The following is a 27,998-nucleotide window of genomic DNA, read 5'->3' as shown; positions in this document are numbered from 1 at the left end:
AAATGCCTGCAGTGTGCCAGGCTCTGGGCTAAGCATTCTATACACATTTAACTCTTCAAACCTAAGAGGAAGATGCTGCCATTATCCCATTTTACAGATGAGGAAACTGATGCCAAGAAAGGTAAGGTTAGGGTTTAAATCCAGATGTGTCCAACCCCAGAGTCCATACTCAGTGGTAAAGGCAGGTGCCAAAGAAGATAGAGCCAGGTGCAGTGGCTCACACCTGTGATCCCAGCACTTTGGGAGGTTGAGGGGGAGGATTGCTTGGGCTCAGGTGTTTGAGACCAGCCTGGAAAACAGGGACACCCTATCTCTACAAAAAATAAATTAGCCAGGCATGGTGGCATGTGCCTGTGGTCCCAACTACTCAGGAGGTTGAGGCAGGAGGATCATTTAAGCCCAGGAAGTTGAAGCTGCTGTGAGCTGTGATCACTCCATTGCAGTGGGTGACAGAGTGAGACCATATCTCAAAAAAATTAATTAAAAAAAGTAAAGTAGATAGATAAACGACTCAGACACAATGCCCTCCTCTCCCTCAAGGAGCTTCCAGTGCAGTTTGAAAGCAGAGACAGGTGTGAAGCGGTAACTCATTCAGATACAGCAGAAAGGGATGGTTATCATCACAGAAGTTTGTTCAGAGGGAGGAGAACTTCTAACCTGGGATGGGGAAGGTAAGAGGTGGGGGAAGCGGCATTTGAAGCCGGCCCTTCAGAGTTGTCCTGAGCTATAGCGAGGAGGCTGAGCCTTTAAACCCTCATGTTGGGTAGTCATTGGATGTGGGTTCCCTCTAAAAGAGGTTGTGGGCTTGGGCAGATGATGCCTGTGCAACCAAGGCAGTTCCAAAGTGGCTGACACCTGAGGGTGTCCATTGGCAGCACTTTCCTGCGGCTGGGGAATACGTTTCCTAGGCCTGAAGGGGATCTGAGTGGTGTGTCACAGCGCCCACAGCAGATGTGCAGGATTTAGGGAAAGTGGGAGACGGAATCCACACCAAAGCAGAAGCCAGTGGGAGGAAAATCTGGGTCCTGGATCATGAAGAGGTGGGTAGTCTAGTGCAGTGGCCAAGGCTGGGGCCAGACTCTGGTTTCATCTCTGTCTTGCCGCTTTCCTGCTGTATGAGCTCTGCCTAATCCCTTAAACTCTTTCAGTTTTGTCATTTTCAAAGTGGAGCTAATAATAGCCTCCATCAAAAGGTTGTTGTAAGGACTAAAAAATTATGTAAAATGTCTACTCAGTACACAATGAACAATCTATAAATAATATTATAGCTATTAGGCCAGGCATGGTGGCTTACATCTGTAACCGCAGAGCTTTGGGAGGCCGAGGTGGGAGGATTGCTTGAGACCGGGAGTTTGAGACCAACTTGGGCAACACAGCAATACCCTATCTCTACAGAAAAATTAAAAATTAGTCAGGTGTGATGGTTCATGCCTGTAGTCCAAGCTACTTGCGAGGCTGAGGCTAGAGGATTGCTTAAGCCTGGGAGTTTGGGGCTGCAGCGAGCCAAGATTGTACCACCGTACTCCAGCCTGGGCAACAGAGAGAGACCCTGTCTCTAATATATATATATAAAATATATAATTTATATCTAATATATATTATATGTTTATATAATACATAATCTATATTTATATATAAAATAATGTAAAAATGTATACTAATCTATTATATATAATTGATTATAATATATATTAGCTATTATTGGGATGATTATTTAGACTTTGAGAAGAAATTTAATGAGAATGAGATTGGAGATGGGATGAAGGAAGATTTTTTCAGGGCATACAGGTTAAACAAAGGGTCAGAAATAAGAAAATATGCTCAGGAACCACTCACTGATTAATTCTAAATGATGGTAGTCTTGTCTCTTCTTTTATAACCTCTAATTTCTTTTTCTTGCCTTATTGTCTTGGCTAGGACCTTCATCCAGTACAGTGTGGAGGGAAGTGACACCCTTGATTCTTAAAACGCGTGCTTCTGATTTTTTATCATTTAAGATAAAAACTTTTAGCAAATTAGGAATAAATAGGAACTCCACCTGATAAAAGGTATTATCAAAGCCAACAGCAAGTCACACTTGCTGCTGAAGATAATTCAGCAAGATGGCTGCTTAAAGATTAATATACAAAAGTTAATAATGCTTCTGTGTGCCAGCCACATGCAATTAGAAAATGTCATTTAAATGTATACATTAGAAAACAAGAATAATTGAAAACTGATGCCATTGTGGCCACAAATTAGCTGTATCACAGAAGTTTTGATAAGTGATGCTGTCATTGTCATTCATATATAAATATTTCATAATTTTCATTATAATTTCTTTGACTACAAATTATTCAGAATTAGGTTTGGGTTTAAAAAACAATTTCAAAGGTTTTGTTTTTAAAGACTTCTTATTTTTAGTTTCTAAATTTATTGGATCATAAGAAAATTAAGACAATAGAGATTTATTTTTGTTTTTTGTGTTTTGTTTTGTTTGTTTAGTTTTTGAGATGGGTTTCACTCTGTTGCCCAGGCTGGAGTGCAGTGGTATGATCATAACTCACTGCAGCCTCGAACTCCTGGGCTCAAGAAATCCTCTTGCCTTACCCTCCTGAGTAGCTGGGACTACAGGGGTATGCCACCACACCCTGCAAATTTTTTTTTTCAGTTTTTATAGAGACAGGGTCTCACTTTGTTGCCCAGGCTGTTTTTGAACTCCTGGCCTCAAGCAATCCTCCCATCTCAGCCTCCCAAAGTGCTGGGATTACAGGCATGAGCCACCACACCTCACAAGGTTTTGTCTTTTTTGGTATTTGTTGGAGCATTGGCCTTATCAGCTATCAAGGCTTCCTCTGGAGTAATAGTCAGACATTACTAGAGCAGGGCTAGACCAACTGATCAATTGGACTGAAAAGAGCCCAGAAACAGAGCCCTCCATAAATGGAAACTCAGTCAACGACAGTGGTGCATTACAGATCAGAGGGAAAAGGATGACTATGTAGTACATGGGGCTGATTCAACTGATTGTTTGTCCTTTTCTTATTACTTGTAAGAGCTGATTTTATACATACATATACATATACTTTCCTCATGTGGAAAAATATAAGGCTTTTACCTTAGTTTACAGAACTATATTCTGGAAAGCTTAAGGTGCTAAAGGTAAAAAGCAACACTTCAAGACTTTTGAAAGGCAATGTAGATTACATTTAATATTTAAAACCTTGGTATGGGAAACGGCTGCTTAAAGAAAGCATTAAAAAGCACAAACCATAAAAGAAAATATTGATTAATTTCATTATATAAAAAAAAATCTTCCATACAACAATAAATAAATAGAAAGTGTGGCCAAGACAAAGAGAAGATATTTGGCATGCACAGAATCAATAAAAAGTTAATACCCAGAATATAAAATCAGCTCTTACAAATTAATAAGAAAAGGAAAAACAACCCAGTAGATACATAGGTAAGTGGTTCACACCTGTAATCTCAGCACTTCAGGAGGCTGAGGTGGGAGGATTACTTGAGGCCAGGAGTTGAACACAAGCCTGGGCAATATAGGGAGACCCCGACTCTACAAACAATAATTTTTTTAAAATTAGCCAAGTGTGGTGGTGTGTACTTGTGGTCTCAGCTACTCAGGAGGCTGAGGTGGGAGGATCTCCTGATCCCAGGAGGTCGAGGCTGCAGTGAACTATGATTACACTACTGCACTCCAGCCTGGGCAACTGAGCAAGACCCTGCCTAAAAAAAAATTAAAAAGTGAAACTTAAATGGTCAGTGATATAAGAAAAGATGCTCATAATTACTAGTAATCAGGAAAAGGTAAAAGAAAAGAAAATGAGATGCAGTCTGACTCCCAGTTGGTAGGTAAAACAATCCTAAGTGCTGGCAAGAATGTGGAGCCTCAGGACCCTCATACATTCCCAGTAAACATGTAAATAAGTCCAGCTCCTTGAGAGAATAATCAGGCAGTATCTAGTAACAGTGCAGGAAGGGCTACAGACCTTTTGACCCGACAATTTTACTTCTAAATATAACCCAAAGATATTCTAGCATATCTGCACACACACAAAACTGTATGAGAATGTTTGCAGCAGTGGTGTTTCCAGTAGAGAAACAGAAATAACCTAAATGTCCATCATTAGGGAAATGGTTAAATAGGCTGTGGGTAGTTGCATCGTGGAATCTTATACAATAGTGAAGATGAGCTAGATCTACAAGTATCAATGTGAATAAAACTTGAAAACTTAATGTTGGGTGAAAAAAGTAAGGTACAGTATGATGTTTTTATAAAATTTGGAACACAGATGAATACTTTATATGGTTCATATGGTTAGACACCTGGCTGAAATAAAGCTATGCAAATGTAGAATGTGTAAGAATACACAGCAGTCTCAGAATTGTAATTGAGGAAGGAGGGAGGAAGGAAGGAGACCAAGAACATTTCCAGTGTATCTATAACATTTGGCTTCCTAAAAATAATTTTGAAGCAGAAATAGCAAAATGTTGTTATCTAATTTGAGTGGTGTGTTCCTGGGTGTTTGTTATTGTTCTCTCTCCTTTTCTGCATATTTTAGATGTTGGAAGACTGAAATTAAAGATAAAAATAAGGAAAGTGAGGTTGGAGACAGGTCGAGGAAGCCTTTGGGTGTCAGAGTGAGAAGCTGGAGTTTATTTTCTAGACATTAGAGATCCACTGAAGGTTCTTGAATAGAGGGGTGAAATGATCAGAGACAAGTTGAAGGATGATTAATTTGATATGGTATGTTTAATGGCTTTGAAAAGAGATTTTGGATGGACGGTGCATGTTATTATACATATACACTTGTATATATATTAGTGGTGAAAGATAATGGGGCCTGGATCAGGGAGATTGATACAGGAATGGGAAGGAAGGAAGGAAAGGAAAAATGGATGAATGGGTGAGTGGGTTGATGGATGGATGGATGAATGAATGGATGGATGAGTGGATGAGTGGGTTGATGGGTAGATGGATGGATAAAAGAAAGGATGGATGAATGCATGGGTAGGTTGATAGATGGGTGGATGGATAAATGGATCAGTGGGTGAGTATATGGGTGATATGGGTGAATAGGTAAATGGGTGGAGAGGTGGATAGATGGGTGAATACATAGGTAGGGACATTTTTGAAATGCCAATGCAATCCTCATTTACATCCTGTCCACAAATAATTCAAGTGAAACAGAAGATCAGGTTATAAAATGACAAGGAGGTTAAAGTGATGTCTCAAGTCAGTGATTCAGCAGTAATAAGTGATCAATAATGCTTTGAAACCAACAAATAAGCCTAACAACATCCATAGTCATCTTAAAGATAATGTAGAGTGGGAGAAAGCAGCTCAAAACTGAGCAGCTTCAGGTTTTCATAGATACTGGCTTTTCAGGAAGACAGCCCTGTCACTTCCCAAGACATGCATGCAGGCTCTCATCTTACCCTCAACCATAGCTCCTGATCTGTGAGTGACTCTTGGAGAGACAGAGAGAAATATATATATATATATATATAAAATATAAAACATCGACATCAGGGACACAATCAAGAAAGATTACTCCTGAGTATGTGAGTATGTTCTGGGCCCACAGAGATTCAGCCCAACTTTCCACACCATCCCCAGCTACCTCGGCTTGGAAGCCAGGGTGGGGCAGGATTGAGTAACAGATAACAGGAGATTCTGCAAGATGGCACGGAGCACTGTATGTTATCTGACATTTATGATGATCTAAAGCAGAGCCTTGTAAATATCAATATGCTTTCTATACTAAGGCAGAAGAGTATTCATGTTTTATAACTATTTTTAGAAGTTTAGGGAAAGAAGACCTTAAAGGTGCTTAGAGTGCTAACTTTCCCAATGGAGGCAACTCGGTTGAGAATGTCACATTCACTAGCTCTAAGGCCTTGGGCAAATTACTCACCCTTCCTGAGCCTCTGTGTTCTAATCTTCAAAATAGATTCAACAATCGTGCCTCGCATAAAGGGTTGATCTTAGGCTTACATGAGGTATTGTCTCATAAAGCAGTTAGCATTGTGCCTGGCACATGCCAAGAGATCAAGAAACAATAACTATTATTGTTATTATCCACAATGGTATGTATTATAAGTACATTAGTAGTAATTATACTAAGAATTATTCTTAATAAGTATTACCATTATTAATAATATTTAGTATTATCAGTAGAGATCCAGAAACTCCTACCATGACCATGTCAGGTCACTTTTCATAACCATTCCAAGGTATCCTTGGACTTCCTCAGGCCTGTTATGTAAAGCAGTTCTGAAAGTGAAGCTTTCAGGATAAACAGGGTCCCAAAGCAAGGCTGGGAGTAATTGCAGGGAAAGGAAATGCTGGCCACGGTGCTGGACTCACTGCCTCCGTGCATGCCTGGGCTCCTGGGTGTGCATGAGTGGGGCTCACCACTGCCAAGAATGTCCAAGTGGTTCTAGGGCCTTCCTGCTTCTTTGCAGTCTGATATCCCAGCTCTGGCAACAGTAGGAAGAGCTAAGGACTCGAATCTGCATTCTTAAAAAATGAGTAGATGACAACATTTGGAGTTTAGCAACAGGAGGCATAAATTAGTGTGGGAAGGGAAGGAGAATAGGGAGGAGTCCAGGAGCAGGGAAAGGAAGAAAATGGGAAGCAGAGGGGAAGAATAAAAGGATTAGGATAGAGGGTGGGCAGGAACCCGGCTAAGGAGGATGTTTGAAAGCAGAGGTTGGCACCTGGATGGAGAGCCGATAGCCCGGTTATTGGCAACCGAAGCCCTGGCTAGGAATGGGAGTGAGCCGTTAGCTGTTGGAGCTGCTGTGTTCGGGGGCTGACCTTCCAGCACAGGCTGGAGAAGCCTGATCCTCTGAGACACGCCTTTTAAACCTTTGCTTTGGAAATAAAAACACAATCGCTTTGGGAGATGGCCCGTGCTTACATACATCATGCATTTAAATAGGGAACATCTGTGGGTCTCAAGTTTTGTGATTTGATGAGAAAACAAGCCAGTGTGGAGAAGCAGTGGGTAAGATCTGTCGGCATTTAGGACTGAAAGAGACAAAGGATTTTGTTGTTGTTGTTGTTGTTGAGTTGTGTTTGTTTCCTGTTGTTGTTTTTGAATCCCAGAATTAGGAAAATCATGAAATGTCCCTAAGAGTAACCCAACGTGAGAACATCTACTCAAGCAAAGAGTGAGAAAACAGAGACAGGGGCTGTCTGAAGTAGAGTTTGATGAGGCAGGAGAAGAGCAGCCCAACACAGATAACTGAGAGTTAACAAAGGCCACCTGTCTTACTCCTGCATTACAATTTTCTAAAAGATTGTTTAGGATGGTCTCATTGGGAGAAATGAAAGGGGTATGTGTGTGTGTATGTATGTGTGTGTGTGAGGTCTTATTCTTAAAACCCAACATTTTAAGATGGTATTATATTTTAGACATAGAGAGTGACATTAGCTCTGGAAATGACCCATCTTTGAGTTAGTTTGAGGGAGATAGACACATGCCCTTTAAAAACAGAGTTTTTTAGGCCAGGTGTGGTGGCTGATGCCTGTAATCCCAGCACTTTGGGACGCTGAGGCGGGTGGATCACCTGACGTCAGGAGTTCAAGACCAGCCTGGCCAACATGGCGAAAACCCGTCTCTACTAAAAAGACAAAAATTAGCTGGGCCTGGTGGTGCATGCCGGTAATCCCAGCTACTTGGGAGGCTGAGGCAGGAGAATCCCTTGAACCCGAGAGATGGAGGTTGCAGTCAGCTGAGATTGCACCGCTGCACTCCAGCCTGGGTCTCAAAGCAAGACTCCATCTCAAAACAACAACAACAAAAGAAATAAGAGCTTTTCGAATGTAACTCATAAAGTCCCAGGACCTACTATGAGGTTTTTGAGAGTTTTTCCTAAAAAGCGTGATGATCCCTGCATTGAAAACAAAATCAAATCATACAGGGCAAGATTTTCATGGCAAAGGAATTGATTTAATTCAGAGCTGTGTATGTCAAGAACTTTGTCAGCTGATTTCATCTTGACATGAATTAATGTTTGCTTGATTTTTGTTTTTCAAAGAAATAAGGGTCAGAGGTGACCATCCTTTACTCCTCTCTAGTTTCCTACTGCTCCTGCACAATGATGAGCTCATCTGCAGGCATTTACAGAGCTCCTTTTGTATGCAGGTGTTCGTAATCGGCATTGTGGGAAACTCTCCGAAGCCAGGGTTCTGGTCTTCAGGGAGCGTGTGCTCTAACTGTTGGGAAATTAGTCCTTTTGCAGGAACTCTTTGAAAACTGATGCTTGGAGAAGGGTTTTCAGAAGGCCGTCTCATTCAGTGGTCATTTTGGTATCTACAGACTGACATAAGCATGGATTACGTTAGTATTCTTTCAAATAAGCAAAAATGAAAATGTATGGGATCCTGTAAACTGATGAAGTACAGAGGCGAATCTTGTTTAGGCACCACTAGATCTAGGGACTGAAAGGCTCTGGCTGTCTTCCCTAGTGGGCCTGGTACTGTAGGCAGTGCAAGACTCCTGATGACCCCTTAAGCAACCCCAGGGGAGAGATGATCTGAGAGTGTGGTTATGAGAAAGCTCCCAGGGAAGATTCTTCATTGGCTTAGCCTGGAACATGTGTTTGTCTCTGATCTGATCACTGAAGGCAAGGAGCTGGAGCCTGGTCAGACCCTACCCCTGCCTGATGATCTAGTGTGGCCAGGCAAACAGGAGCCTGTTCCACCTACGTCTCATCTTCTGTTAGCAGAAGAAGGAGGAAGGGAGAAGCAAGACATGGCCCATGGCCGGTTTATTCCTAGCAGAGAAGGTGAGCTAAAGAGGATAAGATTTGCTTGTAAGTTGGGGCAAGGCCCAGAGATGCAGATTTCTGCACAGGTGATGAGAAAGTGCATTGGGCAGGTAGGTGATGTCTGGAGGGCAGGGCCTCCTTTGTATTTTCCTTGTGGTCTGGACTCATCTCCATTCCAGCCTTGTGATGACTTTTTTTCACTGTGGGTCTGCATCTTGAACTAGGTCCTAAGGAAGCAGATCATAGTAAGTTGCTATGAGTGCCAACTTTGGAGTCAGACCAATCAAAAAGCTGAATCTTGTCTCTGCCACTTTCTAGCTGTGCAACCTTGGGGAAGTTGCTCAGCCCTTCTGAGCCTCCAGCCCCCCCAACCCTGCTTATCTGTCAAGTGGGAATAATTATAGCAGTTCCTGTAAATATTTAAATTAGATAATGCATGGGAGTGACTTTGGATGGTATTCAACAAATGGAGTCAGGCGCTGTGGCTTATACCTGTAATCCCAGCACTTTGGGAGGCTGAAGGAGGCCAATCACTTGAGCCCAGCCAGGAGTTCGAGACCAGCCTGGGCAACATGGTGAGACCCCATCTCTACAAAATTAAAAATATTAGCCAGGCATGGTGGCATGTGCCTGTGGTTCTAGCTACAAGCAAAGGCTGAGGTGGGAGGATCACTTGAGCCCAGGAGGTCGAGGCTGCAATGAGCTATGTTTGCACCACTCCACTCCAGCCTGGGTGACAGTGAGACCCCATCTTAAAAAAAAAAAAAAAAAGCATTTAAAAAAAAAACAAAACAAAACAAATGGGAAGTGCTCCATAAATGGTAACTGCTGTTGATAAAACAGTGCTTAAGAGGAGGGACCGTGTCTCATTCAGCTTTTTGTCTTTAGTGCCTAGTTTAGGCTGGTATATACTGGGTAGTCAATAAACACCATGTAAATGGAATCAAAGCTAGTGCAACATGGACCACAGAGGGACAAGAGGCCACCCCTTTCCTGAGAGGGTCCCACTAGTGTCTGGTCATAAACTCAAATACCTCTGTGGGCTTACGGAGGACATGGCTGGGTGGAGGGAGAAGCTGGGCACTGTGGTCACCTGGACCAGCAGTAGCACAAACTCAGACCGAAGGGGCCACCATACTTGAAACAGGGTCTTGGCATTGCTGGATCTTCTAGCATTATCAGAGACGCTGAAAATCAGGACTCGTGCAGGAAATTTCCTGAGTTTTCAGCACTGGGAAAGCATCCAGATGTTCTGAAAGCACTGAATGGCCAAACAAAACATGTCTGCAGCCAGAGAAGCTGCCACTTGGAAGGCTTGGTCTAAGGCACTATTTCTCAATCGGCTAGGAGAGGGGGAGTTTTATCCCCCAGGGAACATTTGGCAATGTCTGGAGGTAATTTTGGTTGTCACACTGGGGGTTGGGGGTAGGGAATGCTACTGGCATCTCACGGGTGGAGGCCAGGGATGCTCCTAAACATCCTTCTATACACAGGACAGAGAATGCCTGGCCCTAAGGGAGCTGAACTGGCTTTAGCTACGGGCAAAGAGGCAAAGGAACTAGGCAGGGCTGGGGTTCCCTGCACTCATGGTGACTGGCCCTTGAGGTTGGTCAGCCTCATTTTACTGGCTTATTTGAGCATGAAAGACAGGGCTGTGCTCTGTCAACCTGGGGGAGCCACAGCTACCATGGCTGAGCCCTCCTTGGCCCCATGTCACTGTTTTCCACTGTCCACACACTCCCTGTGCATGAAGGAAGCAGCCTGCCACCCCGACCCCTGCAGGCATGAAAGTAATGTGGAAAATGTGGGCAGTGAGAGCGAATACATTATCACTTGGGTTCCTAAGGGCTGGGTGTGGTGTCTGCTGGAGATCACAGGGTTTGGGCTTCCTGTTATGGTGAAAAGTTTCGTTTGAGTTCCTCATTCAGTAGTTTCTGGAACCATAGACTATTTCCCTTCCCAATCAACCCCAGCCAAAAATAGAAAGAATGCCTTTGAGTCCTGTGCAATTGAATATTTACTCTGTGGCCAGCCCAGGGCTTGATGCTGGGGAGTTGGTGAGCAGAGAGGCCTGGGCAGGTTCCGTCTGGCGGCTTACAGTCCTGGGGAAGAGACACAAGAACCCGATCTCCAGCTCCTCCCATTCAACCCACCCTCCACTCGCTGGTGGTGTCTTCACCTTCCTGAAGCATAGCCCTGGTCATCTTAAACTTCTGCTCAACAACCCCCAGTGGCTCCCAGTCCTGCTCTGAAGGAAGCCTGCACTCTATCCACCTCTGTGATCTGACCCAACCTCTGTCTCAGGCTTATCTCCTGCTCACCTGTTGCCGATCTTCTCTCTTCATGAACTAGTCTTTTCACCATCCCCAATCTCCGTGCCCCCTGCCTAGAAGGCTGTCTCTGGCCATTCATGCAAGCTAAGAAGGCTCTGAAAGTATCCCCTCAATCCTCTTCATCACTTTATCTCACATCACATCATCATTAACTCTTGTATGGCCCTTTCTGCTTCCTGCCAAGAATTCCGCTTCCTGCCAAGAATTGTGTTCTTGACTCTACCCCAGCAAACTGGGAGATTCTTAAGGGAAGAGTTGCTAAAAAATTCGATTTTATATTCCCTTCTCTGGGCAACTTCCTAGCCTTGTCCTTGGCATGTCGTGGGTGTTGATTCAGCCTGTACTGCTATTTCCCTGGGACTTCATCTGTACCCCATATGGTGCTAGGTGCTGCCATATGTGTTATCTCTTTTCATGCTCATAGGGACTCCATGAGACCCATGACATCATCTCACTTTTACAGATAAGGAAACTAAGTCTTAAGGGAACTGTCACTTCATTCGTTCATAGATTCATTCAGCAAACACGTATATATACACATACATATATATGCATATACATATAATATGTATTTTATATGTATATGTATAGTACATATGTATTGCATATGTAATATACATATATATGTATGTGCATATATGTATACATATATAATATACATATACATATAATATGTATTCGTATATGTATATATGTGTGTATATATGTACACACATATATACATAAATATACATACATATACACACACACATATGTACACACACATATGTATGGGTTTTTTTTTTTTTGAAACAGAATCTCATTCTGTCACCCAGGCTGGAGTGCAGTGGCATGACCTCAGCTCACTGTAACCTCTACCTACCAGGCTTAAACGATCCTCCCACCTCAGCCTCCCTAGTTGCTGGGACCACAGGTGTGTGCCATCACACCTGGCTAATTTTTTGTATGGTAAAGACGTTTCACCATGTTGCCCAGGCTGGTCTCGAATCCTGGGCTCAGGTCATCTGCCTGCCACAGTCTCTCAAAGTGCTGGGATTACAGGTGTGAGCCACCATGCCCGGCCAAGCAAACATATTTAATGAGCATGTACCATGTGGCAGGCTCTGTTGCATTGCAGAAATGCAGGAATAGAGGAATAAGATATTGCAGATTGGGTCCCCCAGGAAGCAGACCCTGGGACATCTGAATTTAGCTTCTAGGAGAATGATGAAGGAGTGTTCTCAGGATGAGCCACTTGGGAAGGCAGGTGAGGCAGCAGGGTGAGGTCGAGCTGTGATGCAGGCTGCCTTACTAGAAGTCCTAGCTAGCCCGGTAGGGAGCTTTTTCAAAACTTTTATTTTCAGTTCAGGAGTACGTGTACAGGATGTACAGGTTTTTTACATAGGTAAATGTGTGTCATGGGGTTTTGTTATACCAATTATTTTATCACTTAGGTATTTAGCCTTATATCCATTAGTTATATTTCCTAATCCTCTCCCTCTTCCCATCATCCATCCTCTGATAGGCCCCAGTGTGTGTTGTTCCCTTCTATGTGTCAATGTGTTCTCATTATTTAGCTCCCACTTATAAGTAAGAACATGTGGTATTTGGTTTTCTTTTACTGTGTTAGTTTGCTAAGGATAATGGCTTCCAGCTTCATCCATATTGTGAAGGACAGTATCTCATTCTTTTTTATGGCTGCATAGTATTCCATGGTGTATAGTGTACCATATTTTCTTTTTCTAATCTATCATTGATGGGTATTTGGGTTGATTCCATGTCTTTGCTATTGTGAATAGTGCTGCAATGAACATACACATGCATGTGTCTTTATAAAAGAATGATTTATATTCCTTTGGGTATATACCCAGTAATGGGATTGCTGGATTGAATGGTACTTCTCACTTTAGGTCTTTGAGGAATCGCCACACTGTCTTCCACAATGGTTGAACTAATTTACACTCCCACCAACAGTGTAGAAGCAGGGAGTTCTGAAGATGGAATGACTCCTCAGAGCTGTCTGAGTTGAGACAGCAAGAGGCTGACCTCGATGCCCCACAGTGGTCAGTCTTTGGGTAAGGGCCACACTCAGAAGGAGGTGTATACTGGTGCCATTTTGTCCTCTGAGGCCATCCCTGTAGGGTGCTCTCAGCTGAGGGCTGTCTACCTGCAGCACTCCCAGCAGATGGAAGATCTGAGCTTTCATTGCCAGAGAGAAAGTCTCTTTGCCCTTATGGGGCTGACATAGAAGCAGGGGAAACAAATGATAAATGAATGAACAAGTAAACAAACAAGATCATTTACAAGTGCAGAGAAGACATAACAAGGTGCTCATTTTACAGTCAGGAAAGCTAAGATGCCAAGAAGTTGAATGACTAAAAGCCCTGCCTCCAAAACAGGTCTCTGTGGCCCCTAAAGTCATCCCCTCTGCTGCCCAACAGACCTGTGCTAGTCATGTAGAGTTAGCTTGACTCAGAAGTCAAGCTAAGGAGCTGGGGCTTGATTCTACAGATGATGAGGAGGCTTTGGAGGAATAGGATAAGTCCATTTCCAGGAAATTTCACTGGCACAGGCCTGCAGAACAAGAGCTCAAAGAGACAAGAGCCAAGGATTTTGCTAAGAGGTGCCTCTTAACATAGTGATCTGGATCTACAGTAATGATGTGCTTGCTATGGGACCTGGTGGTGGAAAATAGGACTGAATCCCTTAGGATGCTTTTGGCTGCAAGTAACAGAAAACCCCAGCTGAAAGCGACTTGATCAATAAAGCTACAGAAGTGGAAATTCACTGGGAGGCAGGCTCTGGGTTTTCAGTCCAATCAATTGTCCAGAAGGTCATTAATCCTAAGTCTGCTTCCTCTTTTGGTTCTAAGATGCTTGCTGGTAGCAACTGGGCTGCATGCACTTCTCCTTCCCTTCCTTCCCTTCCTTCCCTTCCTTCCTTCCTTCCTTCCTTCCTTCCTTCCTTCTTTTGCCAGCACTCAGTAGAAAAGCTAAAACTTTTCATTTGACCATAGAAGTCTTTCTCTTCCATCCAGTTAAGTCACATACTCACCTCTGGACTAATAACACATACCAGAATCCACCATCTTGAGTTGAGATAGCCTCCAGCTTCCCTTGAAGAACTCTCCTGGAGGAATGAATTCCTGGGCAAATTCATGGCTCTCTTAGGAAGTAGGAAGGGCAAGAATGGATACTGCGAGCTGGAGGAGGCCAGCTTGCCTGCTATTCAGACAAATAATTGGGCAGTTTGCAGGTGGGACCCAGTAACAGATTGGATTGAGAAGGAGGAATTAAACAAAGTATGAAATAGAATTCCTAGGTATCCAGTGACAAGCCCAGGAAGATACTATCCCATTGACTAAAATCGAAGGGATGGGGGAACAGTTCACCTTTGGATAATTTGAGTTTGAGGGCATGAGGGGACATCTAGACCATACTGTTTTGCAGCAGCTAAGGATACAGGTCTTTGAGCTTGGGCTAAAGGTCTCCTGGGCAGGACAGAGCCCAGGAGAAAGGCGTGGGAGATTATGACATGGCTTCTGGTAAACAAGAAGTGGGAGCTGAAGTCAGGAGCATGTGAGGGAGCCAGCTGCAGCAGGGACCAAGAAGGGAAGGCTGGAGGGAATTCTGAAGACAGGACTCTTCCCAGCAGAACTGCCTCTAGGATGGGGTCCTGCCCATATGCACAGTGACAGCACACAAGGATGTTCACTATATCAGTGTTTGAGATAATAAGATACTAGAGGCGGCCGGGCGCGGTGGCTCAAGCCTGTAATCCCAGCACTTTGGGAGGCCGAGACGGGCGGATCACGAGGTCAGAAGATCGAGACCATCCTGGCTAACACGGTGAAACCCCGTCTCTACTAAAAAATACAAAAAACTAGCCGGGCGAGGTGGCGGGCGCCTGTAGTCCCAGCTACTCGGAGGCTGAGGCAGGAGAATGGCGTAGACCCGGGAGGCGGAGCTTGCAGTGAGCTGAGATCCGGCCACTGCACTCCAGCCTGGGCGACAGAGCGAGACTCCGTCTCAAAAAAAAAAAAAAAAAAAAGATACTAGAGGCAATGTAAATATCCATCCCTAAGGAGCGGGCTAAATTAATTATGATGTTCCTTGTATATGGAATCCCAAGCAGCTGTGCAAAAAAGGGGCTATAAGAGTTACATGATGGAAAAATCTGTCAGAGGTATCGTTCAGTGAAAAAAGCAAGATGCAAAGGGTGCATGATATGCTCCCATTTGTGTTAAGAGAGAACATATGATATGCAAATGTATGCTTGTTTATTCATAGATTATTTCTGCAAAGTATCAGAAGAAATTTTTCATAGCAGTTGCCTCTGGACAAGGAGGAGCTTGGGAGACTTATTCTTTCCATTTTACCTGCTGGCTGTTAGAATTTCTTTAACCATGTGCCTTTATTACCTATGTAAAAAGTTAGATCATAAAAATAAACACATAAGAAATAGGGTCTTGGGTATCAAAGGTGTTGGGGAGTTTGAGGACCATGAGGAGGCCACTGGAGAGTGTCAGAGAATCTGGAGTCAGCAGTGATGGGGAAACATCAGGGGGAGGGGGCCACAGGGGAAACTGAGGCACTGATTGTTCACTTGAGAGAATCATGGAGAATAGGAAATGCGGATAGCTAATTGGGTTCATAGAGCACCAGTACAGAAATCACAGGACACTGTTGAAGGTCCCCAGTGAGCTCTGCACAGAAGGTTCTGCACACCCTCTACTGCAGTTTTGCACTGGGTCACCTTTCTTTACTTCTCGAAGCTGGAGGGAGGTCTAAACAGGTCTCTGGAATTGCCTCCAAGGTTTCTGCTGTCTGTTAAGGGGTCTGGCACAAGCAGAGACCACATTCAGAAGGGTGATTCTTGGCAAGCCAGGCCTGGAAGCTGAGAGAAAGGGCTGTGGGGGGTGAGGAGAAGGAGCCTGAGAAGGCATCATTCTGATACTAAGCCTTCATGAGCTACCCCTGGGTTCAGAGGCTTCTCACCTCTGCAAGGGTGGGAGGAAGACTGGTCTTTGCCCATCAGCAGCTGGTCCAGCTATGAGGCTGAAGGAGCTGGGAGGGAGAGCAGGAGGCTGCAGCTACTCAGGGAGCCGAGATCATGGCTCCCATTTTCAATACAGAAACTTAACATGATGGTCTGGGCAAACAGGGAGAGTATCTTGGTACTTTTAGGTGGCTATAATGAAATGCCATATACTGGGTGACTTATAAACAACAGAAATGTATTTCTGACAGTGCTAGAGGCTGGGAAATCTAAGAGCAAGGCACTGACAGATTTGATATCTGGTGAGAGATTGCTTCCTGGTTCATAGAGGGCAACCTCTTGCTGTGTCTTCACATGGTGGAAGGGGCAAGGTAGCTCTCTTGGGTCTCTTTAAGGGCATTGTATTAGTCTGTTCTTACATTGCTGTAAAGGAATACCTGAGGCTGGTAATTTGTAAAGAAAAGAAGTTTAATTGGCTCACAGTTCTGCAGGCTGTACAGGAAGCATAGCGCAGGCATCTGTTCCTGGTGAGATCTCAGGAAGCTCCAATCAAGGTAGAAGGTGAAGGTGGAGCAGGCATTTCACGTGGCAGGAGTGGGAGCAACAGAGAGAGAGTGGGAGTTGCAGGTGCCACACACTTCAGAATACACCAAGGGGATGGCATTAAGCCATTAATGAGGGATCCACCCCCATGATCCAAACATCTCCCACCAGGCTCTGCCTCCAATGCTGGGAATTCTATTTCAACATAAGATTTGGCAGGGACAGAGGTTCAAACCATATCAGGCACTAATCCCATTCCTGAGGGTTCCACTCTTATGACCTAATCACCTCCCAAAGACATCACCTCCTAATACCATCACATTGGGGGTCAGGATTTCAAAATAGGAATTTTGAGGGGGACACAAACATTCAGATTATAGCAGAGAATATTTACCAAAATCATAATCACAATCATAAATAAAATAACAAAGAATTCTAGACTCTTCAAGTTGCATGGAACCTAGAGATAATTTTCTCATTGTTTTCTGAATTGTGTCCTTAAATATCATGAAAGCCAATTCTGGATTGTGTCCTTAAATATCATGAAAGCCACAGGACTGTGGTCAATGAAACTGCATACTACACCTCCTTCTTAGAAAATCTCCATGCAAGGAAGGACATTAAAGGCACTGAGAAGGCCTGCATTAAGAAAACTTGTCTACCGTTGTTCAACTAGCATTTTTCCCAAATGCATGTAGTCTTAGAAGCTCCTGCCCCACTTTTTTAGCATAGCATATAACAGTGATCTTCAGACCATGCTTTGGAGAGTATCGTTTTAGTTTAAGCTTTTTATTTGATAGGTGAGGTAGCTAAGGCTCAAAGGGGGAAGTGATTCTCCAAGGCTACACAGCCAGCTGGTAAAACAGTGGAAATGAGAAGCTAAATCTTTTGCCTTGTGCCCCCAAGGCCTTTCTGCCAACCTGTACTGCTCCTGTCCCTCACTGGAACAGACACCTTGACAGTGTGGACCTGCCACTGTGTCAGGATCCGGGCAGTGGTAAGATGAGATTAGGCAGACCAGGGGACCAGCATGGGGGAGGGTCGAGCTGAAATTTGAAGTCAAACTAAGGTTAGGGCATCTGTTTTAACCAGTCGTGGAAAGCTAGGAAGGCTATGTCCAAGTGGGTGCCAGCTGCTGATTCTCAGTCAAAGAAGACAATCCTTCAGGAAATGTCTTCTGGAGAGTGGTCCCCAACCTTTTTGGCACCAGGGACCAGTTTTGTGGAAGACAATTTTTCCTTGGATCAGGGTGGGGTGATGGTTTGGCATGATTGAAGCGCATTACATTTATTGTGTATTTTATTTCTGTATTATTGCATTGTAATATATAATGAAATAATTATGCAACTCACTATGTAATGTAGAATCAGTTTGAGCCCTGAGCTTGTTTTCCTGCAACTACATGGTTTCATCTGGGGGTGATAGGAGACAGAGACAGATCATCCTGCATTAGATTTTCATAAGGAGCGTGCAACCTAGATCCCTCACATGCGCGGTTCACAACCTGGTTCAAGGACCTATGAGAATCTAACGCCACCACTGATCTGACAGGAGGTGGAGCTCAGGTGGAAATGCTCTCTTGTCCTCTACTCACCTCCTGCTGTGCAGCCTGGTTCTTAGTGGGCCACGGACTGATCTGTGGCCTGAAGGCTGGAGACTCATGTTCTGGAGGACCTGAGATGTTTCCTGGAGGACTTGAGAATTATCATTTACTCTCAAGAGGAATTGGGATGCCACATCATTGATTCTCAAAGTGTGTTCTGTGGAACCCCACTCTCTAGCCATTCATGAGGATTGTGCAAGAAGCTCAGACCCCGGTTATACCAGCTTAGGACACATAGATTTAAAGAAAAATTCTGTGGGGCTTCCTCACATCTTTAGTATGCTACTGTCACTGGGAGTCACTGTGGTAGGGAAGTGATGTGTAGGGTTCCCCAACTCATATGACCAGGGAATCCCATCTGCAAGGAACCTCTCTCTGTGGGTTTGTTCCGTGGACGTAAGTTGAGGAATTTACATGTAGATCAATGAAGTTTATGCTGATTTCTGTACCCCTTCCAACCCCACCCGAAACATTCCTGACCTTTCCCTTTTGAAAAGAGATTGGTAAATGTAGCCATCAAACTTCTCCCCTGCTGACATTTGTTCTTCCATATTCCAGAGCAAGGAGATTGGCCTGCAGATGCACGAGGAGCTCCTGAAGGTGACCAATGAGCTCTACACAGTAAGTTCTGCCCAGGCTCACTGCCGTTTTGGGATTGGGTCTTCTGTTTTCATCACCAGAGCTGGAGGGAGGCAAAACAGAGGTCTGGAATGACCCCGGGCCTTTTTTGCTGTGTTTTATGCTGAGTGACAGTGGGTCATCATGTCAGGATATAATGACTCACAGCCTCATCCCCTGATTCTGTACATCTGGGGTAGGGCCTGGGCTTGTCTAGTTTGTCAAAGTTCATGAGAGATTCAAGTGACCTGCAGCTGTGGATGTGTTACCTGCAAGAACAGAGGGCACAAAGTCAAGGCCATGGGAGTGTGAGTGTGAAGGCTCCTGAAGGCGGGGATGTAGGTTTTGGAGTCAGGCAGCACAGACTCCAGTGGAGGCCCTTCCTTACCGGCTGTGGGACCATAGGCAGGTGGGCAGTTTGTCTGGGTCTCAGTATTTGCATCTGCAAAATGGAGCATGGCTCCGAGGATCACATGAGGCTATGGGGTGAGCCTGCCTTGCCATCTCCAAGGCATAATTTCAGAACATCACAGTGTGGTCCACGGCTGACGTTTTTACCTGCTTGGAGTCAGTATCTAACTGTGCTTGAGATGAGTTTTAGAATCCAAGAAGGTGAGTGAATGAGGACACAAACACATGAAGCGATGATGCAGGGACTTTCAGACTGTGCTTTGGGGAGCCTACGGCTTCCTCGCGAGGAGTGTGGGGACCCCATGGAGAGGTGTGGGGAATGGGGTGGGTAGACCCAGCAGGTAGAGCTCCAGGCCCCTCAACCCTACCCCAATCAGAACAGTGGGGAATGGTTATGTTTTAAATAGATAGGTGCCCTATATAGCATTTCATGAAAAGTATGTTTGTGTGTTGGGAGAATCTGCTGCTAAAACTGAATTTGAAAATCCCTGGTATGAGGGGAAAGAACAGCAGGCTATGAGAAGCCCCTTCTGTTCAGTTTTATTATCTTTCTATGTTTATATCCTGTGTGGCCAGCAGGTGGTAAATTCTTCAGAGGCACTGAGAGCCTTTGTGGGAGGACCTGGACCTCAGGTCAGAAAGCCTGCCTCAGATGCCAGCAAGCTACAGAACTCTAGGCAAGGCATTATTTTTCCTGGGCCTCAGTCTCCCAATCAGTAAAATGGGGGTGAGAGTTCTTAGATAAAACTTGAAACTTTTAATTCTGTGATTCCAAATTAAGGAGTAAAACTTGAGCTGTGGATAGTTTTTACTTGGGTCATTCTTAGGGTAAAGGAAGAATTGCTGCTTGAGAATACATATTGCTTTGCATCAGCTGGTCAGTGGGGGGCAGAACAGCCTATTGGGTTAAGGCACAGATTCTGAAACCAGAGATCTGGGTTCAAATCCAGGTGTTAAGTAGAAATCTAGTACCTGCTTAGTGCACATCCTTGTGAGAATTAAAGGAGATCCTATATGTGATACATGCTCAGAACAAAGAGAAAAGAAGAGCATTCTGTATCAGAAGTTCTGAGCGTCACTATCATCATCATCACCATCACTGGCTCCTTGATGGCTGTGAAGTAGGCTGTTGTACATACTCACGGTGGGGGGAAGGGTGGTGATAAATAATGCAAGCCTCGTAACTGAATGGGATTGTCCTGCTTAGAATTCTGCAGCGAATTTGGCTAGACCGGGTGCTCCCCAGTCTAGGTCCTTTTTATGTTCCTCAGGCTCCACTTTGGGTCACTTTCCTTTACAATGTCAAAACAACTTACCCCCAATGTCCTGGGACCCCCCAGTCATCCCCACCTAGATCTTTAACTTTTGCTGTGACCTCCAGCAGGGCTCCTCTTCTTGGTGCCCTATATTTACACCAAATACCTTCCCCCTCTGCTGCTTTCCGCCTGCAATCCCTGCTGTCTATACCTACCTGTTAGTGTCACGCTCATTTTTCAAACTCACACCAAACCCCACCACCTTCAGAATGTTGTTACCTCTCGGCTTCAAGTTCCTATGGCAGATGTACCAAAATCTCTTGTATCTTTATTGTCTATATCCCGTCTTCTAACATGTTGGAGTGTGAACTCCCTGGGAGTCAGGTCTTGGCTGAGAAACACTGCATGAAAGGCCCAAAGGCTCCATTTGAACCCAACTGTGTGGCCTTGAGCAAGTCCCTTCACTTGTCAGTTTCACCTGTGACAAATGAGACTGGTCATCTTTCTGTAGTTTGTAGACTGGACAAGGCAAGGTGGTGGTCAGAGATCAGGAGGACAGTGTCATCTCTCTGTGTCCTTCAAGGTCCCAGTGCCCAGCACAGTGGCCTGAATCCAGCAGGTGCTCCATGCACACCTCTCTGTGCTGGCTGCAGGGCAGGATGGCTGGACAGAAATGCCACTGGTATCGGAGACACAGGCCAGGCAGGATGGCTGAGGCCCCAGCAGGATGAGCCGTGCCTTGCCATTTCCACAGCAGCCTGGTGAGGGTCACCAGGAGCTAGTGGAAGAGGAAGGGTCCCCAGCATTCTCCTTTGGCTGCACGTAGAAGAGTGGGATCCTCATGGTGCCAGCACACCCCCCATGAAGATCATTTGTTGACTACACACAGAGTCTTCAGTGGTTACTCAGAAACTCAGTTAAATTCAAGCATTTGGGGCCACATGCTGTGGGCCCAGAGCTGCAGTAGGGCACAGTGGGGGATCATGGACATTTCAGAGTCTGCCTCTGTCACAGTCTTGTACATCCTTGGTGCTTCCAGGGTGCTCGTTGAAGCAAAGGAGGGAGGAGGGAGGAATGAAAAACATGAAAGGAACTGGTCTTACTCCTAAGGAGTTTGGAATCTGGGCAGAGAGATAAGAGTAGTGTGTGATCCACCGGGGCCTGTCAGGGGGTGAGGGACTGGGAGAAGGATAGCATTAGGAGAAATACCTAATGTAAATGATGAGTTGATGGGTGTAGCAAACCAACATGGCACATGTATACCTATGTAACAAACCTGCACGTTATGCACATGTACCCTAGAAATTAAAGTATAATAATAATAATTTTAAAAAAGAGTAGTGTGTGAACTGTTGATACAACACAAGTCAGAGCCTAGTATGTGCTGGACACATGGGCTCGCAGGGGAGGTACCTCTGGGCTTGGCTGTGTAACTTGCCCATGAGCTCTGTGGGGCTAGACCATGTTCCCCACAGTGTGCCCAGAGCCCCTGGCCAGCCATGCACACACATAGGAGGAGATGGGTATGTATTAGTTGAGGGAGATGCACATGTGTGAGAGATGGGTTGAGAGGAGGAGGGAGGGAGGGAGGGAGAACAAGAAGAAAAAAGATTCAGAAAAGTGGGCTACTGTGTTCCAGGGTGAGCTTTGAGCTTGGTGCCTTTGGATGGGTAGGAATTAAAGAAGCAGAGGGAACGAGAGGAAGAGAGAGGGAGTTCTTAACAGGGAAGGCAACGTAGGATCACAGCAGTGCACACTGATCACAGACAGACCTGGGTTTGAATTCCTGCTGTACCACTTACCAACTCGGCCAAGTCAATTAACCTCGTTGACTCTCTTTCTCTTTGTTGCCAAACAGGGATGATCCTAACATCTGTAGCTCACTTCATGAGTGCTTAGGATGCATCTCACTCTGTATTAGGTATTGTATATATATTATTTAACTAACACTCTTACATTTTTACAGATAAAGAAATGGAGGCACAGAGAAGTGACTTACTTAAAGCCTTTGTATCAGTTATCAGTTGCTGCATAACAAACTACCTCAAAACTCAGTGACTTAGAACAACCACCATTTTCTGTGCTCATGATTCTGTGGGTCAGTAATTTGGGCAGGGTTCAATTGGGGCCACTCATGTGGTTGCAGTTTTCTGGTCAATTAAAAAAAGAAAAAGAGTCCAAAGTGAGCAAACCCCAATGTGTAAGCACTTTTCAAGCTTCTACTTGTGTCATATTTGCTAATATCCCAATGGCCAAAGCAAGTTACACAGCCAAGCCCAGAGTTCTGGGTTAGAAAAGCAAGCCCCCCTCCCCTTGCAGAGTCACAATGCGAAGGGCCATGCCTGCAGCCATGCCAGTAATGATCACAGTCCTCTTTGCAAACAGTTCACTCCAGCCACCCAGCTGCTGGCGGCACTATGTGTCCCAAATTCATGCTTCATTGCTAGGGATTTCTTTTGAGCACTTTCTAGTTACCATGCCTGGTTATACAAGTCTACAGTCCCCCTCCTCCCTCAGCCCCAGGGTCATTACCACAGTCACTGAGGAATAAATAATGCAGAGAAAGGATTTTCCAGTAAGCTCCACTTTTTCTCTTCTTGAAGTTCTGTAAGGGAGGTGGTGGTGGTCTGTTCAGGGGGTCCTACGGGTGTAATGATGGTGGAGATAAATGCTAAAGGCCACCCATCACTTGCTTTAGAGAAAAGGTTTGTCTCTCTCTGGGGCTAGGAAGGATGCAGAGGAGACTGCAAGGCCGGATATTTTGTTCATTCATTCATTCATTCATTCACTCAATAAGCCTAGTCCTTATCACCCAGTCCTTATCTGCTCAGTCCTTAGCACCTTGAGGCTCCCTCCTCTCTAAAGCATGCTAGCATGGGTGTTTGTGCACACACGTGCACACACACACACATTTGCATACCTGCACGTGCAGTTTGGCATGGACCACACAGTAGCACATATGCACATTCACATGCATGCATGTACATACACATACATGCAAGCATGCACACATATATATCCCACTCCACTTCTTTTCCCTCGAACTCCCATCAGCCCGACACAATATAGCTTTTGTTCATGTATTGGCCTGGGAGAGAAAAAGGGCAGAGGTGAAGAATGTGGACCAGTATGGCAATCCTTCTAGAAGAGGCAAATCAAAACAAAACAACTCACAAACTATAAACCCCACTGTGTTTTCACTATTTGGCTAAAAATGTGTTCATATTTTCAGTATATCTCTAGATTATGAAATACATGTGTGTCAGTAACTAGTGAACATCCAGCATCCCCCCACCTATCTCTTCCTCTGTGTTCAGTAGCTCTGCTCCAAGCTATGGGGCGGTCTTCCAAGTCCAGGGCTGCAGGAGAGGCCCAGTGACTTTGTTCTTTGCCATGTGGGGAGGGCCTGAGGAGTGTCCATTCGCACCTAGCAGCAGCTGGTCACAGGTAGACCCTAACTGGAGCCATGAATCACTTTACCTTTTACTTGTTCAAGCCTTGATTGATTGTGTGTGGGCTCAGGGATATGACATCAACTCTGGGCCAACAGGCAAGTTTTGGCAAAGGTGTCTCCCTCCTCATGATGGCCCTGAGACATGGGGGTGGTAGAGAGAGCTCAGACTGGGTGCCCAGGAGCCCAAGTTCTGGTCCCAGCTCCACCCTGGGCTCACTGCTTGTCTTTCTAGGATGACATTCAGGTACAGCCCCACAGCTTCATCCTATGATGGGCCCTTTGTCATTTACTGAATATATTTCTTTAAGTTGACCTCCCCTCCCTTTTTAAGCTCCCCCAGTGTTACGTAATTAGTGGAAAGCAGCCCTGTGTGCTGGAAGAGCACAGGTTTTAGAGTCAGCTGGGCCTGACTTGAAGGCCCTGCCACACAAACCCTCTGAGCCCAGTCCCTCCCTGGAACATGGGGTTGCTGCCAGTTCATTTGTCTGGATTATTCTGGGGAGAGTGATTGGCATGGAGTATAGCCCAGTGCCTAGCAAACCTGAGTCCTGAGTCATTGTGTCTTTTATGAAAAAATGAGGCATAAATATTTTTCCTACATAGTTCGGAATCTTTCTTCTCCATTCCCCATCTCCACTGGGCCAGCCACAGCCCTAAGAATGTTTTGCTGGAAAACGTGAAACCACCTTCTCCTTCATTTCCCCTTCATTTCCCATCCTCCAGGCCTGCTGTCTGTGATGCTGGCTCCATACTTGAACTGGACGACTTTCCTTTTTAAAAAAATTGTTTAATATTTAAATTTAGAAGTAGAAGGTACATACACTTGTTTAAAAAATAAATAAGACAGTAATTAAACAATAAAAGAAGGTACACGGGAAGAAGCATGTCTCCTGACTCTTCCTGCATCTCCATATAACCTCAGTTACTAGGTTACTAGTGTCCAGTTTAGCCGTGTCTTCTCCCAGAGATCCTTTATCCGTCAATCAGCACACACATTTGGGCATATCCCACACATTCCTGTTTTATGCAAGTGGTGACAACTGTACTTATTATTCTGCATCTTGCTTTGCTTTTGTAGGTATATTTTGGAGATTGTTTCATCTCATGAATAACTAGAGCCTCCAATCATGTACAGTGCTTATTGAAGGCCAGGGGCTGATCTAAATGCTTTACATATACTGATCCATTTCATCCTCATCATAACCCTTTGAGGTAGGTGGCATTATCACCTCTTCCGTTCTGCTTAGGACCAGTTCCATCCCTGGATGACACTGTGCACGCACCCAAAAAATTAGCGAGGCATGTTAGCAGGTACCTATAGTCCCAGCTACCTGGGAGGCTGAGGTGGGAGGATTACCTGAGCCTGGGAGGTAAAGGCTGCAGTGAGCTGTGATTCCACCACTGCACTCCAGCCTGGGGGACAGAGCGAGACCCCATCTTAAAAAAATTAAAATTTAAAGTTAAAAAATAAACTACGAACCTGCATTTATTGTGGAAGGAAATGATACTTCACATTAGCAGATGAAACACGGTTTGGTATAAATAGAAGCGTTCTGTTAGTTAAGTGAAAATCAAGCAGTGTTGTGCATTCAAGCTTGTGCCTGCCAGAGTGGCAGGCGAGAAGCTCTGAAGATGTGTGGGCACCGACTGGTTTTTCCTCCTGATGTCATCAGAAGGATCCTCAGAGAGCTGAAAGGGGTTAATAAAAGTAAAGTAAACAGTGCAAGAAGGTACACAGAGAGAAGCATATCTCCTGACTCTTCCTCCATCCCCATATCACCTCGGTTGCTATGTTACTAGTGTCCAGTTTGGCAGTGTTTCCTTCCCATGACACCGAAAGTCACCTTGCTAACACAAGTGGAAACACTGACCCAGTGCCAGATAGTGGGGCTCTGGCACTCGGTTTACGCCGTCTGTGGAAGGAAGGTGTGGAGTTTGAGGAATACTGAGGTTCCTGCCAGGCTTTGATCTTCATGCCACTGTGCTCTGGAAGGGAGACCAGGGTCCTGGCTCAGACTCAGGGCAAGGCAGCTCTTCAGGGCTGTCACAGCCTGCCAGCCAGGCTGTGTACACAGTGTCATCCAGGGATGGAACTGGTCCTAAGCAGAACGGAAGAGGTTTCCCTCTAGGTAACCTTACCCTCTCTTTCTGCTGTCCTGCCCAGACACCCATTCACTAAGAATACATGTATGGATCATCAGCGTATCCAGACCGTGAGATGTGGCTGTACACTATGATGGGTGTCTTAGTGGGGATACGACAATGTGAGGGAACTTGGAAGAGGGGGTGATGAAATCTACTGAGCATCAGGAAGGCTCCAGAGAAGAGATGGTATCTGATCAACAGTCGACAGTTCCTGGGTGCAGAGAGGGGCAGAAGGAGCAGCACTTAGAGTGGTGAGAAGCAGCACCTGGGATGTGGAGGGAGCCTCTGCCCAGTCAGCACTGCTCCTATGTCACTGCACTGAGCCTGGCTGGTTGGGATCAGGACTGATATGGGTAGTTGGGGAGGCTCAAAGGGAAGGAAGTCTGCCTTTTAGGATTCATTTAGTGGCAAGGGACTGGAATCTGGTGCAAACTGGCTTAGATAACAATGACACTCTATTGAATCACATGAACATGTCGCTTAAGTCTAGCTGGATCCAGGGGCTCACACACTGATTTGTCTGTCTCACCAATACAGCATGTACTCTGTGAGACCAGAGACCCCATCTGTCTTCTATACTGTATTTTGACTGTAGTACATTTGGTATAGTACCTGACACATAAATAAATATTTAATAATTGAAGGTGTAGCTGTTCTCCCCACCAATATACTCACTAGATCAAAGGCAGTAGAACTATGCCTCCCCCATCTTACCCCTTTCCCTCCTTCCCTCTCTTCCTACCTTCCTTCCCCACTCTTTCCAATCCATCCATCCATCCATCCATCCATCTATCCATCTATCCATCTATCCATCCATCCGTCCATCCATCCTCCATCCATCATCCATCAATCCATCCATCCATCCATCCATCCATCCATCCATCCATCCATTCATCCATCCATTTATCCACCTTTGGGAATCAGTCCTTCTCCCATTTCTGGTTTGTTTTCCTCTACGTGGACTTCATGATCTGGCAGGCTTCTCCCATATGGTGACAAAGATGGTCCCTAGTGCTACAAATTCTCCTCCCATTAGCCTCTCACCATCCTCCAGTGGAAAGAGAATACTCCCTTCCCAGTGTTTCCAGCGAAGCCCCAGGGTAGCATCTAATGGCCTAGCTGAGCTTCCTATAGTCAGATGAACATAAGTTTATGGATTGGCCAGGCCAGGGTCTCATGGCCACCCCAGGATTGCAGGGTGATGTCAGCTTCCCATGAACCACATGTACTGAGAATAGTGGAGGGGAATTTGGGGGATTTCCTCAAAATAAAATTAGGGGGGCTGTTCCCAAAGAAGGAAGACTGGATGAGTCTGGGCAGAGAAAAACAACAGATGTCCACTGAGGGGGAGTCCCTGGGGGAGGATGAGGAAGTGGTTCCATTGGCTGGTGCTGAGACATACCTGGTGTTCCTCCAGCTATCAGCTGCTCCTCAGTCCTGTTTGCCTCCTGCTCCCCTGGGCTAATGCTCACTCTGCTTCCTTTGCCTGGGACACTCCACCCCCACCCCAAGCCCTGCTCACCCATCTAACAGCTACTCTTCCTGCGGTGTTCAATTTAGATGTCACTTCCTCCAGGAAACCTTCCTATAGTGCCTAGGACTCCCTTCATCATTGCACTTATCACACCATGTGAGCATCACTTGTACAATTGCCTGTATCTCTACTACAGTGTGGATCCTATGAGGGTGGCGACCTGCATGTCTTCCACACTGTAGTTTTGCCTAGCGTAGTACCTGGCACATAATGAACTGCTCAATAAATATTTAATGATTGATGGTACAGCTATCTCCCTACTTCCGATTATGCTCAGCAGAACAAAGGCAATAGAACTCTACCTCCCTCATTTTACCCTCCCTCCCTGCCTTCTTCTCTTCCTTTC

General features: G+C 45.2%; 1 protein-coding gene across 4 annotated transcripts in view; it reads left to right on the top strand.

Annotated features, from left to right (window-relative positions):
• The window catches only part of SRGAP3 (SLIT-ROBO Rho GTPase activating protein 3), a 268,212-nt gene that overhangs the window by 153,713 nt on the left and 86,501 nt on the right, over positions 1 to 27,998 (top strand). For all 4 annotated transcript variants that reach the window (XR_004436994.1, XM_033210534.1, XM_033210533.1 and 1 more), the window contains exon 4: positions 18,793 to 18,855. Coding sequence is in view for 3 of the 4 variants with exons in the window: in XM_033210534.1 (XP_033066425.1) it covers positions 18,793 to 18,855 (63 nt within the window). In the remaining variant the exon portion in view is untranslated. The remainder of the gene's footprint in view (positions 1 to 18,792; positions 18,856 to 27,998) is intronic.

The sequence above is a fragment of the Trachypithecus francoisi genome, unplaced genomic scaffold (assembly GCF_009764315.1).
Source record: "Trachypithecus francoisi isolate TF-2019V2 unplaced genomic scaffold, Tfra_2.0 Lachesis_group0, whole genome shotgun sequence".
In the NCBI taxonomy this organism is placed as follows: domain Eukaryota; kingdom Metazoa; phylum Chordata; class Mammalia; order Primates; family Cercopithecidae; genus Trachypithecus; species Trachypithecus francoisi.
This window is presented reverse-complemented; position numbering and strand designations above follow the sequence as displayed.